The sequence below is a fragment of the Pristis pectinata genome, chromosome 5 (assembly GCF_009764475.1).
Source record: "Pristis pectinata isolate sPriPec2 chromosome 5, sPriPec2.1.pri, whole genome shotgun sequence".
NCBI lineage: Eukaryota > Metazoa > Chordata > Chondrichthyes > Rhinopristiformes > Pristidae > Pristis > Pristis pectinata.
In genome coordinates this window covers 70,439,280-70,453,128 of record NC_067409.1, presented here as the reverse complement: position 1 = coordinate 70,453,128, position 13,849 = coordinate 70,439,280, and the positions used below count along the sequence as shown (strand labels likewise).

Below are 13,849 nucleotides of genomic sequence, written 5' to 3'. Positions count from 1 at the left end.
CCTCCACCATCAGATTTCTGAACGATCCATGAACACTACCTCATTATTCCTTTTATTTATTTATTTTTTGTGATTTTTGTGACTGTGTGGGCAATACATTGGGAGTGTTTTTTTGCTGAGCTGAACAAACAGATCTTTGCTGCACAATTGACCTTGTGAACCCATGCAACCCTTCCTTTGATGGAGTACATCTCTACATACTGCTTTAGTCATCATGCAGAAGGTGCAAGATGAATTTGGACCAGGAGAAGCTCCTTTCACTATGGCTTTGCCAAGTAGTATTGGATCCAAATCACTTTCCTCATTTGACAGGTGGCCAAATGTGCCAAGCTCAATCAGGGTCTGAAAGATGTTGCAAGGGAGCCTTGCATGGTTGTCCAGTGTGCCGTGCAGTGACTCTGATACTTTCCTCACTTCATTCCCCACTAGTTGGCAGTGGAGTTCCTTCAGCTAATGAGCACAGAAATTGGAATCCCTCTCTGAATGGAAGTTGCGGAGTTACTGAGACCATGATTGATGACTTTCATTTGGGAAGAAAACAACAGAATTAATATACCCCGCAAACATCTGTTCAACAGGAGAAAGTAGAAGATTAATGAATCAGGCTATCACTAATTGTTGCTGGCTTATTTCCGAACGGGATTGGGGTAACAGATGCCCGACCAATGAAATGTGGCAATTGGAGTTTATGTTGCTAAAAAAAAGCCTCTTGGAGTGAAATTCGGTCAACTTAATTCAAATTAAAATCTGTGTGAGTTTCATAGCCTTGACAAAAATCATCAACACTTGAAAGGTTCCCATGAATCGGAAGCTCCCAGTCACTGCTATTCGCAACAGTGGGAATGCTTTGTGGAAAGGAGCTTTGGTAACTAAGGAGACATTTTATTATGAACTAATTGAGCAATGGATTTAGGTTTTAAATTGTGTCCAGCTGGGAAGATTACCTTTCGCTGCCTTGGCAAAGCAGCCAGCATAATCAAAGACCCCACCCACCCGGGTCATTCTCTCTTCTCTCCTCTTCCATCAGGTAGAAGATACAGGAGCCTGGGGGCACCTACCACCAGGCTTAAGGACAGCTTCTACCCCACTGTGATAAGACTATTGAACGGTTCCCTTATACGATGAGATGGACTCTGACCTCACGATCTACCTTGTTGTGACCTTGCACCTTATCGCACTGCACTTTCTCTGTGGCTGTGACACTTTACTCTGTAATGTTATTGTTTTTACCTGTACTACCTCAATGCATTCTGTACTAGCTCAGTGTAGCTGCACTGTGTATGCAAGACAAGCTTTTCACTGTACCTTGGTACAAGTGACAATAGTAAACCAATACCAATACCAATGTGTACGTTGAGCAGGTAGAAAGAAAGGTGGGTGCCTGCAATCCAGGGATTTCACTCCAACCCCTTCTGGTCTTTCCATTCATCACCTGAAACCCTTGGCACATAGTCCAGTGATTGGCAGGTGACAATTCTGGTGAAACATTTGAGGTTTGTCTGTTTGAAGTTTTTGCAAGTTTCTTTCGAGGCTCATGATGTGGAAGACACTGGCAAACACCAAGTCATCCTGGTTGCCCTCAGTAGGTTGTTGTATTGCTTTCTAGAAACCACTGGTAGGGTTTGGGATGAAAAGAGTGGCTTACTTGGCATCTTCCAATGGTAGTTTTGAGTTAACCTCACTGCTGTGGTCTGGAGTCACATATAGACTAGACCCAGGAAGATTTTATTGTTATTTGTTTATTATTGCCACATGTACCAAGATGCACTGAGAAGTTTGTTTTGCGTGCTATCCAGTTAGATCATTCCATGCATAAGTACATTGAGAGAGTACAAAAGGAAAACAAAACAGAATACAAAATATCACTGCAGTTACAGAGAAAATGCAGTGCAGGAAGACAAATAAAGTGCAAGGGGCACGGTGAGGTAGATTGTGAGGTCAAGAGTTCATCTTTATCGTATGAGTGGTCCATTCAGGAGTCTGATAACATTGGGATAGAAGATGTCCTTGAGCCTGGTGGTGCGTGTTCTCAAGCTTTTGGATCTTCTGCCCAAAGGAAGGGGGGAGGAGGAAACGACATGGGTGAGAGGGGTCCTTGATTATGTTGGCTGCTTTCCCGAGGCAACGGGAAATGTAGACAGAGTCAGTGGAGGGGAGGCTGGTTTTCATGATGGATTGAGCTGTGTCTACAACTCTCTGCAATTTTTTGCAGTCTTGGGCAGAGCAGTTGCCATACCAAGCCATGATGCATCCAGATAGGATGCTTTCTATGGTGCATCTGTAAAAATTGGTGAGGGTCAACAGGGACATGCCAAATTTCCTTAGCCTTCTGAGGAAGTAGAGGCACTGGTGTGCTGTCTTGGCCATAGAGTCTACATGGCTGGACTAGGACAAGTTATTCCTTCATCTGGTAGTTTCATGGTCACCTTCACTAGTACTAGCTTCAAATCCAGAGTTAATTAACTAAATTCCCTTGCTGCTGGGTGAGATTTAGACTCATCATTGTTCAGCCCTGATATTATGTCCCCTTCTGTACCCACTTCTCCCTCTCAGTACTCACTAAACAACATCAAAGAATCCATTACATGGCCATTGTTGTTATTTGCCATGTCTCGTATTCCAACACTCCTGCTCTGTTGTCAGTGATTCCCTGTGAGTGCCAAAGACTTCATGGGCGGTAATAAGATTTGGATCATCCGGAGATGAGGAAGAGCAGTGTCCTTCCCCTTACTGCACCATGAAGATCACAAACCTGACATGCACAAGCACTTACTCATCATCTTTTCCCCAGAAGAAGTGTCACTGTTGCAATTATTATTTAATTTTTCCTTTATTTGTCCTTCCTGTTTTATTTCAGCTTTCACACATAGTTGTGAACTTACCAATTAGTTCATCTGGACACAGCTGCAAACTCATAGAGCAGGCACTTTGTTTCATACCCTACTGTGGGGAACTGTTTTCTTCTGTGTTTGTCATAGTGATTGTTGTAATTAATGCACCAGTGCTCGTTCATTGAAGATTCATCATCCTACTCCTCGAGCCTCCTGCGTGTCATGTACTGTTTTGTATGGCCCTCATCACTCAAGTATTCTCAGAGTGTCCTAATTGCTTTTTCCACAAGGTAGACTGAGAGTATCACTAGCCTCAAGTTATGTGGTATCAAGGTGTTGTCTCTTTTTACAAGGTAAATTGGTTTATTTTTGTTACATGTACCAAGGTACAGTGAAAACCTCTATTTTGCACGCCATCCATACAGATCATTTCATTACATCAGTGCATTGAGGTAGTACAAGGGGAAACAATAACAGAATGCAGAATAAAGTGTTACAGTTACAGGGAAAGTGCAGTGCAGGCAGACAATAAAGTACAAGGCCATGACGAGGTAGATTGTGAGTCTACCTTATCACACTAGGGGACCATTCAATAGTCTTATAACAGCCAGATATATGCAGCAATGACTTAAAAGTGTCCCAAGAAGTTGGAGTGGGAGTTGGCCCCTTGAACCTGCTCCTCCACTCAATGTATTCAACTCCATTTCCCTACCCAATCCTCATTTCCCTATCTGCTTGGAATTACAGGGAATAAATCTGAGTTGACATACTGATGCAATTACACTGTTTCATCTGGATTGAACTTTGGCATTCCATGATTCCATGTCATCTCCATCTCACAACCCAACTTTTCCCATCTCTGCAGCAATGCTGGACTTCCCCCCGCAACCTCAACTCCCTCACATGCTTGAGTCTCAAGGGGGCAATCGGTGGGTCCATCTTTGTGAATTTTTTAACACTTCCTATGCACAAGGCCAGCTGTGGCACAGGGATAGCACCATCACCCCGCATCAGAGTGTTGGTTTAAATGGCACTGGGGTCACTTTACCATCACAAAAATGAGCATAGAATGCATCTTCTTGGATTGAGTAAATGGTTCCTTTTCATTTCGTATATTTTGATTTTGACCCCTCCTTTGTGCTTAATTGTATTAAGCACGGTAATGTATAAATAATGATTTGTGACTGCATTTTGTTTAGCTGGCTGAATCTGTTCTTGTTTCTCCAGGCTCCTGAGGACCCAGTCTTTGGAATGGTACTACAATAATGTCAAGGGCAGGTTCAAACACTTCGGCAGTGCCAAGGTGGTTCACACTTTATACAAGCGACGCCTTGCAGGCAGAGGGAGCCAATCAAGCACACTAGGTATTTCCAAGAACTTTACTCAATGCCTATAATAAAAACACAATAAGTGCTGGAAATGCTCAGCAGGTTGGACAGCATCTGTGGAGATGGAAACAGAATCAATGTTGCAGGTTTCCAAAATTGCAGATTTTTGCTTCTTGATTAATAGCTGTCTGTGAGGCAGATTATTAACCCTTCACTTCACCATGGATATCCATATATAAAATTACTGCAGGCATATCGGACTAGCTTGAGTAGGCACCTTGGTTGACAAGGATGAGTTGGGCCGAAGAGCTTGATTCTGTGTTGTGTAACATGTTCAAGTTTATTGTCACAGGCCAAAATATACAGGATATAAATGCCATGAAAATTCACTTTTTTCAACATTGTACGTTATAAACATGAACAACACAAGTTAACAGAAACTTAAATTAACATAAATTATACACAACTTACACAACAAAATAGACAAAATAAACACAATAACATTAGTGCAAGTTGAGAAAGAGGAAAAAATGAAATATAGTCTGAAGTAGTATTGGGGTTTGTTCAAGAACCTGATGGCAGTGGGGAAGAAGCCGTTGTTGAACCTTGAGGTGTGGGTCTTCAGGCTCCTGTAGCTCCTGCCTGATGGCAGCATCAAGAAGAGGGCACGGCCCGGATGGTTCCGGATGATGATGTCATCTTCCTGAGACATCACCTCTTGTAGATGTCCTCAGTGGTGGAGCGAGCTGCACCTATGATGGAACTGGCAGAGTCCACCAAGATCTGTAGCCTCTTGTGTTCCTGTGCATTGGGGATTTCATACCAGGCCATATGCAACTAGACAGAATGCTTTCCACTGTACATCTGCAGAAGTTTGTCAGAGTCTTCTATGACGTGCCAAATCTTCTTAAACTTCTAAGAAAATAGAGATGCTGGCATGCCTTCTTCATGGTTGCATCTATGTGCTGGGCCCAGGATAGATCCTCCAAGATGTTGATACCCAGGAACTTGAAGCTGCTCACCCTTCCCACCGCAAACCCTTCAACGAGGACTGGTATGTGTCTAATATGTTTCACAGATGCAAATGCAGCAATGTTGAATCTGAGATGTACGGCGACCTCACTGGAATTGCATTGAGCATGGAATGAAGACCCGTGATATGGACGTTCACTGGATCTTAGTTCTGTCCTCTCACCTCAGGTCAGCACGGCTCACTTCTGCCTGCCAATGACAGAGTGAAGCTCCTGGTCACTGCAAGGGACACAGGTGGGGCGAGGATGTTTTTGCCTCCTCTAATTACTACAGCATATACCTGGCCTGTGTTGCTCGCTCTACCTCTCTGAACAGTGATTCAAATCTCTGTTGTCCTAACTTGCACCGTCCCGTTCACCTAGTGCCCTGAGCCTGTCAGTTAAGCAAAAGCCTTCATTTTAAAACTCTGACCTTCCCTCCTCTGTTACTCCATAATCTTCTCCATCCTTGTCGCCTCCTGAGGTCTCTGCACCCAGGGGTGGGCCCTGCAACAAGGGAGGTGGCTATTGGAGGGCTGACTTTAATTATTAATGACGTCACAGATTAATGTGCACCTCCATAGGCAGTCAAATTTAAATTCCTGCACATGCCTCCATCTGTGCTGCTGCAATCCAGGCCTCTTGTTCACTCCTGAATTTAATCACTCCACCACTGACGACTGTTCTGGAAATCTCTCCCTAAAACATCTCCACCTTCCTGTTGAAGGCATGCTGTAAATCCTCCCTCTTTGAGGAATCATGTGGTCATCTGCCCCATCATCTCCCTTGGCTGCCCAGCATCAAATTCTGTTTGATCTTTTCCTCAGGCGTTCCCTTGGGATTGAGGGTGACTTATTTCCATTCTAGCGCTGAGGTGACTGATGAGATCAATGTGGAAACTACAGACTTTTCCACAGATGGGGCAGGAGAAAGCTGATGGGATGGGTGGTCCTTCAGTCATTTACATCTCAGGGCTGTGTGTGCTCCTGACGCACGGACTCAAGGTTCCCAATACCACACCAAATGTCCCTTCTCACATTGAGTGGTCATAAGCCAGAGATTCCCAGGAATGAGAGGTGATGTTGCATTTTTTCAAGAAGGCTTTGAGTGCATCTTTGAATCTTTCCCCCTGTTCACCTGGTATTCTCCTCCTGTGACAGAGCTCAGAGTATAGTGTCTGTTCCGGGAGACTGCCGTGGGGTATGCAAACAATGTGTTCTGCACAACTTGGTTGGCTGAGACTCACTGGGCCCTCAGTTATGGGAATCGCGGGAAAAAAAACAGAAAGAGGGCACTGAAATTGATTTTGATTGACATTGACATTGGTTTGCTTAACTATCCAGTAGATTTGGAGGATTTTGTGAAGACGGTAGTCTTATACACTGGTGAGGAGTGCATTGCAAAGGGAGCTGTATAGACAGCAGGTGACTGTTATTGCTGCCATGGCCGTCGTATACGAATCCCTTTTTTGTTCTCCCCACATTCTCATCAGCTTCTCCTAAATTCTACCACTCACGCCCACACTAGGAGTAATTTACAGGAGTCAATTAATCTTTCAACAACCATGGGATGAAACCCGAGCACCCGGAGGAAGCTCATGTGGTCATAGGAAGAATGTCCAAACTTCACACAGCCTGCAACCGAAGTCAGGATTGAACCAGGGTCTCTGGCTCTGTGTTTTTCATGGCCCCGCAAGTTGCCAGAGTTGCCTCTTTAAACTGTTAAGATGAAAGACTCCTTCAATTGGCATGGTTGATGTGAATGGATGGTTTCAGACTGGCTGCCCACTGTACACTGGATTGATATGATGTTCCAGAGCGGGCAGAGATGATGTATAATAGCAGCTGTGTGCAGTCAGGAAGTGATTCCATTTTCCTGTCTTGTGCAACCATCCAGGATGGATATTCATCCCCATGTTTTCTCCTGAATCCTCCATTGTTGCCTGTACCTGTTGGTTCATTGGTCATGAAGCAAGTGTGTGTGTGTTCTGTAAATGAAGCCTGATACATCAGAGGTAGCAGCCCTGAGTCTCCCAGCAATAGCTGAGGAGAAGTTCCATGGAGAAGACTTGCATCCTGATCTAAATGCCAATATTTGAAGAGAGTCAATGGAGCTTCAAGTCTATGAAACTTGTTAAAAACCACATCACTGTGATGTGGGAAAAAATGTACCAGCAGAACTGCACAGCTTGTTAACATTCTCCCAGGGTTGCTCATTTTAATGAAAGCTTCCTTCTCCTCCATCCTAATGTTGCTTTGTACAGCTTGTCACTAAAATTCATCTCCCTTGTAGTGTGCTGTGGTAACTGAGTTTGATAACTGTGAGTGAAGTGGTATTGGTAAGGAAGTATGATAAGTTGTAATTGTCATAAGAGATAGGAGCAGGAGTCAGCCCCTTGATCCAGCTCCTCCAAACAGTGTGCAGGACTGGTTAACTCTCTACCAGAGTGAGGTGGCTGTTTATTGTTTAAATAAAAGCATTCTTGAGTGGTTCCCAGTGAGAGTCGCCAATGGCGCCCTGGGTCCTGCTGCCCAATCCACACTCCACAGTTGTCCTGCAAGACACTCCTCCTCTGCCCAGTGTTTGTCGAGGACCCTCTTCCCTCTATGGGATTCAAGCTCCAATCCCAAGGTTGGCACAATGAAGTGGCCCTGAGGGAGTGAGGTGTTAATGGAGGTGTCGGTGAAATTGGTTGCCGTAGCCACAACCCCTTGTTGCTTACAGCCTCACAGCCCGTGACAAGTGGGCACTGGGGCCAATCAATCAACCTTGTCTGAAGAGAGGGGCTTCAGTTGACCCTGGTGGCCTTCATCTATATGCCTTTTTTTGTCTGACTGCCTCCATCCATCATCTACCTGCCTCTGTCTCCCAGCTCAGCTGAGTGTGGTGAATCTGTGGAATTCATTTCCACAGAGGGCAGTGTAGGCCAGTCATTGGGTGTATTTAAGGCAGAGATTGATAGGTTCTTGATTGGTAAGGGGGATAAGGGTTACAGGGAGAAGGCGGGAGAATGAGGTTGAAAAAAAATCAGCCATGATTGAACGACGGAGCAGACTCAATGGGCCGAATGGCCTAATTCTACTCCTATACCTTATGGTCTATGATCGAACTCCACTCCTCCCCCTCCCCCACCTGGCCCCTTCTGCCCATCATCCTTCACCCCTCCCCTTTTCCTCTTTACTCTGGCTACCTCCCCTCTCCACTCTTAGTCCTGATGCAGGCTTTCAACCCAAAACACCGACGATTCTTCCCCCCCCCCCCCCATAACAGATGCTGCTTGACCAGCTGAGTACCTCCAGTGGATTGTTTGTTGCCCCAGATTCCTGTCTCTGCAGTCTATTGTGTTGGTCTTCATCCATGTTTCCTTCACGCTGTACCTGAATACTCTGTTCTGTGCAGGAGGCAATGTTCTTGATGGTAGCCAAGAGAATGAAGAGCGCATCTGTGGCAGTGGGTGCACTCCTTACAGACAGACAGACGGTGAGTTTACACGTTATAGGAATAAGTTGTAAATGGATTGAACCACATGATTTATCTGCTTTCCAGTTATGTTCTTCAAGTGAAGTTATAATGAATATCGAGCCTTCTTGCCTCTACCCAAGGTTAGCACTATGATGAGGCCCTGAGGGAGTGAAGTAATAATGGAGGTGTCAGTAAAATCAGTCACCATAGCCCTGACCCCTTGTTGCTCACAGCCTCAGAGCCTGTGACTGTGGCACTGGGGCCATTCGATCAACCTTGCCTAAAGAGAGGGGGTTGAGTTAATGCTTCCAGGCAGAGACAGTACGGTATTGCCCCAGAACTGTAGCGAGTGATTTACACCTTCCCCAGCATTGTCCTGCCCCCAGCATTCTAATGGTATTGGAATTGGTATTGGTTTATTATTGTCACTTGTACCGAGGTACAGTGAAAAACTTGTCTTGCATACCAATCGTACAGGTCAATTCATTACACAGTGAAGTTACATTGAGTTAGTACAGAATGCATTGAGGTAGTACAGGTAAAAACAATAACAGTACAGAGTAAAGTGCCACAGCTACACCCTACAGAGGAAGTGCAGTGCAGATAGACAATGAGGTGCAAGGTCACATCAAGGTAGATAGTGAGGTCAGAGTCCACCTCATCATACAAGGAAACCGTTCAATAATCTTATCACCATGGGATAGAAACTGACCTTGAGCCTGGTGCTATGTGCCCTCAGGCTCCTGTATCTTCTACCTGATGGGAGAGGAGAGAAGAGAGATTGACCTGGGTGGGTGGGGTCTTTGATTATGCTGGCTGCTTCACTAAGGCAGCAAGAGGCATAGACAAGAGTCCATGGAGGGGAGGCTGGTTTCCGTGACGCTATGGGCAGATGTACAACTCCCTCTGTCAGGTGGTTGGATCATTTAGCAAGTAAATCAGTGTCCCATGGTGCATGAGGAGTAACAGTGCCCCTGCCGGTTTCCCAAAGCGAATGCAGGTCCAATTCAAACCCTGTCCCTCTACCCCAAAATCTGACCTCCTCACACCTCCCCCTGCCACAGCTGCTAGCAGTCCAGCTGGCCAAAACTCCTCGGTCCTGGTGCTCTGGCCATTGTAACACTACAACTTCACCACCACTTCTCACCCATTCCATAAGACCAAAAGATATAGGAGCAGAATTAGGCCATTGGGCCTATCATCTACTCCGCCATTCAATCATGATTGATTTTTTTCCAACCCTATTCTCCCACCTTCTCCCCATAACCCTTAACCCCTTTACCAGTCAAGGACCTACCAATCTCTGCCTTAAGTACACCCAATCCTTGGCCTCCACAGCCCTCTGTGGCAATGAGTCCCACAGATTCACCACTCTCTGGCTGAAGTTCTAAAGGGACGTCGCTTTATTCTGAAGCTGTGCCGTTGGATCTTAGACTCTCGTACTGATGGAAACATCCTCTTTACGTCCACTTTCAATATCCGGTAGGTTTTAATATGATCTCCCTTCATCCTTCTGAACTCCGTCGATTACCGGCCCAGAGCCATCAAACACTCCCTTTCGTTCCTGAGATCATTCTTGTGAACCTCCTCCAGACCCCCTCCAGGGCCAGCACATCTTTCCTTCGATATGGGGCCTAAAATTGCTCACAGTATTCCAAGTGCTGATTGACCAAGGCCATATAAAGTCTCAGCTTTCAAGTACATCCTTGAAATCCATTACATTGTGTATTGAGGGACAGTGACCAGAAATGTGGGCTCATCATTGGGATGGCACATGGTGGGTGAGGTGCAGGAGGCAGATGAAGCTCTTGAGTGGAAACATCTAGGACATTGGGCTTTAGGCCTTTCACAATGCAGAGTCCCATGAAGACTTGGGATAGGTCGAGCATTGTGGCACCAGGGGATTGGGGCAAGGAAGCAGGTGTTCTAGGAAGCAGTGAATGTGGGTACGAGGCTGAAGAAACATCCACCAGGTTCTCGATGCTGTCAGTGACCAACTTCTACTTGGCCATAGCTAAGCTTCAGGAGCCAGGGTTTGCAAAATCCTGACCTTTGGTTGAGCTGGCAAGCATTGTTCCACCCGAGGAGAGCGAGGAAGGATTACTCGCGAGCTCTGTGCAGGCTTCACGGTTGTTCTGTCTGTACACCGGGTTCATTCAAAGCTCTCCTGCCCATGTCTTCACTCTCACTGGGTCCCATTCAGCCATCACCCCTGAGTTAAATAATACCTTCATTTTAAATTTCTCATCCCTGTTTTCAAGGCCCTCCGAGTATCCACCCTCTCCCCCCATCCTACCCTGTAATACCCTCCAGCAATATTACCCCCTCTGAGACTCATGGTCTCGACCACTAAGGGTTTCAGGTGCTTGAGAACAGCACTATCTGCAGGTTCCCCTCCATGTCACACACCTTCCTGACTTGGAAATTTATCACCGGTCCTTCATCATCACTGAGTCCAAATCCTGGAACTCTCTCCCCAACGGCACAGTGGGAGCACCTTCACCAGAAGGACTGCAGTGCTTCAAGAACAGCACCACCTTCCCAAGAGGAGTCGGGGATGGGCAACAAATTCTGGTCTTGCCAATGACACCTACATCCCATAACAAATTAAGGCCAATTATCAGCGCTCCTCCATTTCAAGCATTCCTGATTATAACCACTCTAGGTAGGTGGCTGTGCCTTCAGCGACCTAAGCTCTGGGTTTTGCTCCCTAAACCTCTTGGGATGACACAGTGGCACAACTAGTAGAGCCGCTGCCTCATAGCACCAGAGACGTGGGCTCAATCCTGACCTCGGGTGCTGCCTGTGTGGAGTTTGCACATTCTCCCCTGTGTACACGTGGGTTTCCCCCGGGTGCTCCTGTTTCCTCCCACATCCCAAAGAGGTGCAGGTTGGTGGGTTAAATGCCCTCTATAAAGTTGCCCGTGGTGTGTAGGTGAGTGGTAGAATCTAGGGGGAGCTGAAGGGAATGTTGAGAGAATAAAATGGGATTCACATTGGAATGGCGTAAATGGGTGGTTGATGGTTAGCATGGACTTGGTGGGCCAAAGGCCCTGTTTCAATGCTGTATGACTCTCTAACCTCTCTTACTCTCTTTTTTCTTTCATTTAACATGGTCCTCAAAACCTGTCTTTGACCAAGCTTGAGGTGACTTGCCCCTGTGTTCCCTTTTGTGTCCTGGCACCATTCCTCTACTGGGAATGATCTTAGGGTGTTTTGCTGTTGTTAAAATCCCTGTATCAATGGAAGTTGTGTGAACAATGTGAAGGCTAATCCGTCTTCCTGTCTTAAAGGTCACGCTCTCAGTGAAACCCTAGCCGTGGCTCTCCGAGTGGCAGAGGAAGCAATTGAAGAGGCAATCACCAAGGCAGACTCCTACAGTGACAGTCTGGTGAGATCTTGTGGCAGGGCCATTGAAAGACTGTGAAATTGACTTCTTTGTATCCCGTGCATTGATCCTCTGCACCCTCTCCTACTGCGGTGGGGAGGGAGCAGAGGAGATTCACCAAGATATTGCCCAGGTTGCAGCATAGGGAGAGATTGGATAAGCTGGTTTGTTTCCCCTGGAACAAAGAAGGCTGAGGGGTAACCTGACAGAGGTATATAACATTATGAAGGAAATAGACGGGGTGGAGAGTAAGAATTTTTTTTTCCATTGTGGGAGTGGTAAAGACAAGAAGTATGGGTGTAAGGTGAGAGAAGGAGGTTTAGAGGGGATCTGAGGGGAATTTTTCACAGAGGATGGTTGGAGTCTGGAACACACTGCCTGAAGAGGTGGTGGAGGTAGAGAGTCTCAGAACATTTGAGGAAGATCTAGACAAGCACTTGAATTGCCAATGCAAAGCAGGCTATGGGCCTAATGTGAGTAAATGGAATTAGTGTAGACAGATACTGCAATGGGGGGAGTGGGGGAGGGCCTTTATCTGTGATATAAGACTCCATGACTCTGATTTGTAAACTGCTGGTGGACTACTTGCAATAATTTCATGTGTAAAATCCTATTAGTAAAGGTTATTAAGGATTAATAACTAATAATTATTATGGAACTACCAATGGCTTTAAAAACCAGTGCTCTCTGACTGATATGTCACTGTGGTGATTTGAAACTATATGTACCTATAATTACAGACATTGGGGCTATTAGTGGCTTTTATTGCAAGAGGATTTAAGTATAAGGGTAAAGATACCTTAATACAGATACATAGGTCCTCGATACAGGAGTACAGTGTATAATTTTAGATTCGTCCTTTGAAGAATAAACGTGCAACAAAGATTCGTTGGTGTTTCCTAGGGTGGCAGGTCACTCACTGAGGAGCGATTAAGTAGACTAGGCCTTTATTCTTCAAAGTTTCAAAAAATGAGAGGTTGACATTGAATGTGAAATGTGGGAAATTGCCCAAGTATGTCCTGTTTACAAAAAGCAGGACAGACCCAATCTAGAAAATCAGTAATCAGCAAACTGGTGAAGATTGGCAGTGCTGTCAAGGAGCACTTACTCACCAATAACCTGCTTAATGATGCCCAGTTTGGACCTCATTAGGACCATTTACCTCCAGATCTCATCAGAGCCTTGGTCCAAACATAGATCTAAGGATTGAATTCCAGAGGTGTGGTGAGAGTGACTGCCCTTGCCCTTGGACTCACTGCGGCACTAAGGAGAAAGGATTTAAATGGTTGGAGTCATTCCCAGTACAAAGGTGGCTGTGGTTGTTGAAGGTTAATTATCCGAGCATCTGGTCATCACTGTATGTCCCTGAGGTTGCTTCATCACTGACCTTCCTTCCATCATAAGGTCAGAAGTAGGCATGTTCAATGATAATTGCACATTGTTCAATTCCATGCACAACTCCTCAGCAAATGAAGCAGCCCATGCCTGCATGCAGCAAGACCAAGACAACATTCGGGCATGGGTTAATAAATGGTTAATAAATGGTTAATAAATATTTGGGCCACAACAATACCAAGCAATGGCCATCTCCAACAAGAGTGATTCAAACTGCAACCCATAATGTTCACCAGCATTACCATCACTGAATCCCCCACCATCAATATCCTGGGAGTCAATACTAACCAGAAACTCAACAGGACCAGCCATAAAAATACTGTGCCTACAAGGGCAGGTCAGAGGTTGGGCATCCTGCAATGAGTGACTAACCGCCTGACTTCTAAAGCCTTTCCATCATCTACAAGACATATGGGGAACCTAATGGAACACCCT

The 13,849-nt window shown here is 45.6% G+C and overlaps 1 protein-coding gene across 1 annotated transcript in view; it reads left to right on the top strand.

Annotated features, from left to right (window-relative positions):
- The window catches only part of LOC127570976 (rab effector MyRIP-like), a 380,937-nt gene that overhangs the window by 258,831 nt on the left and 108,257 nt on the right, over nucleotides 1–13,849 (top strand). Inside the window, exons 4-6 of the mRNA XM_052016945.1 lie at nucleotides 4,059–4,195; nucleotides 8,569–8,649; nucleotides 11,925–12,022. Coding sequence (XP_051872905.1) covers nucleotides 4,059–4,195; nucleotides 8,569–8,649; nucleotides 11,925–12,022 — 316 coding nt within the window. The remainder of the gene's footprint in view (nucleotides 1–4,058; nucleotides 4,196–8,568; nucleotides 8,650–11,924; nucleotides 12,023–13,849) is intronic.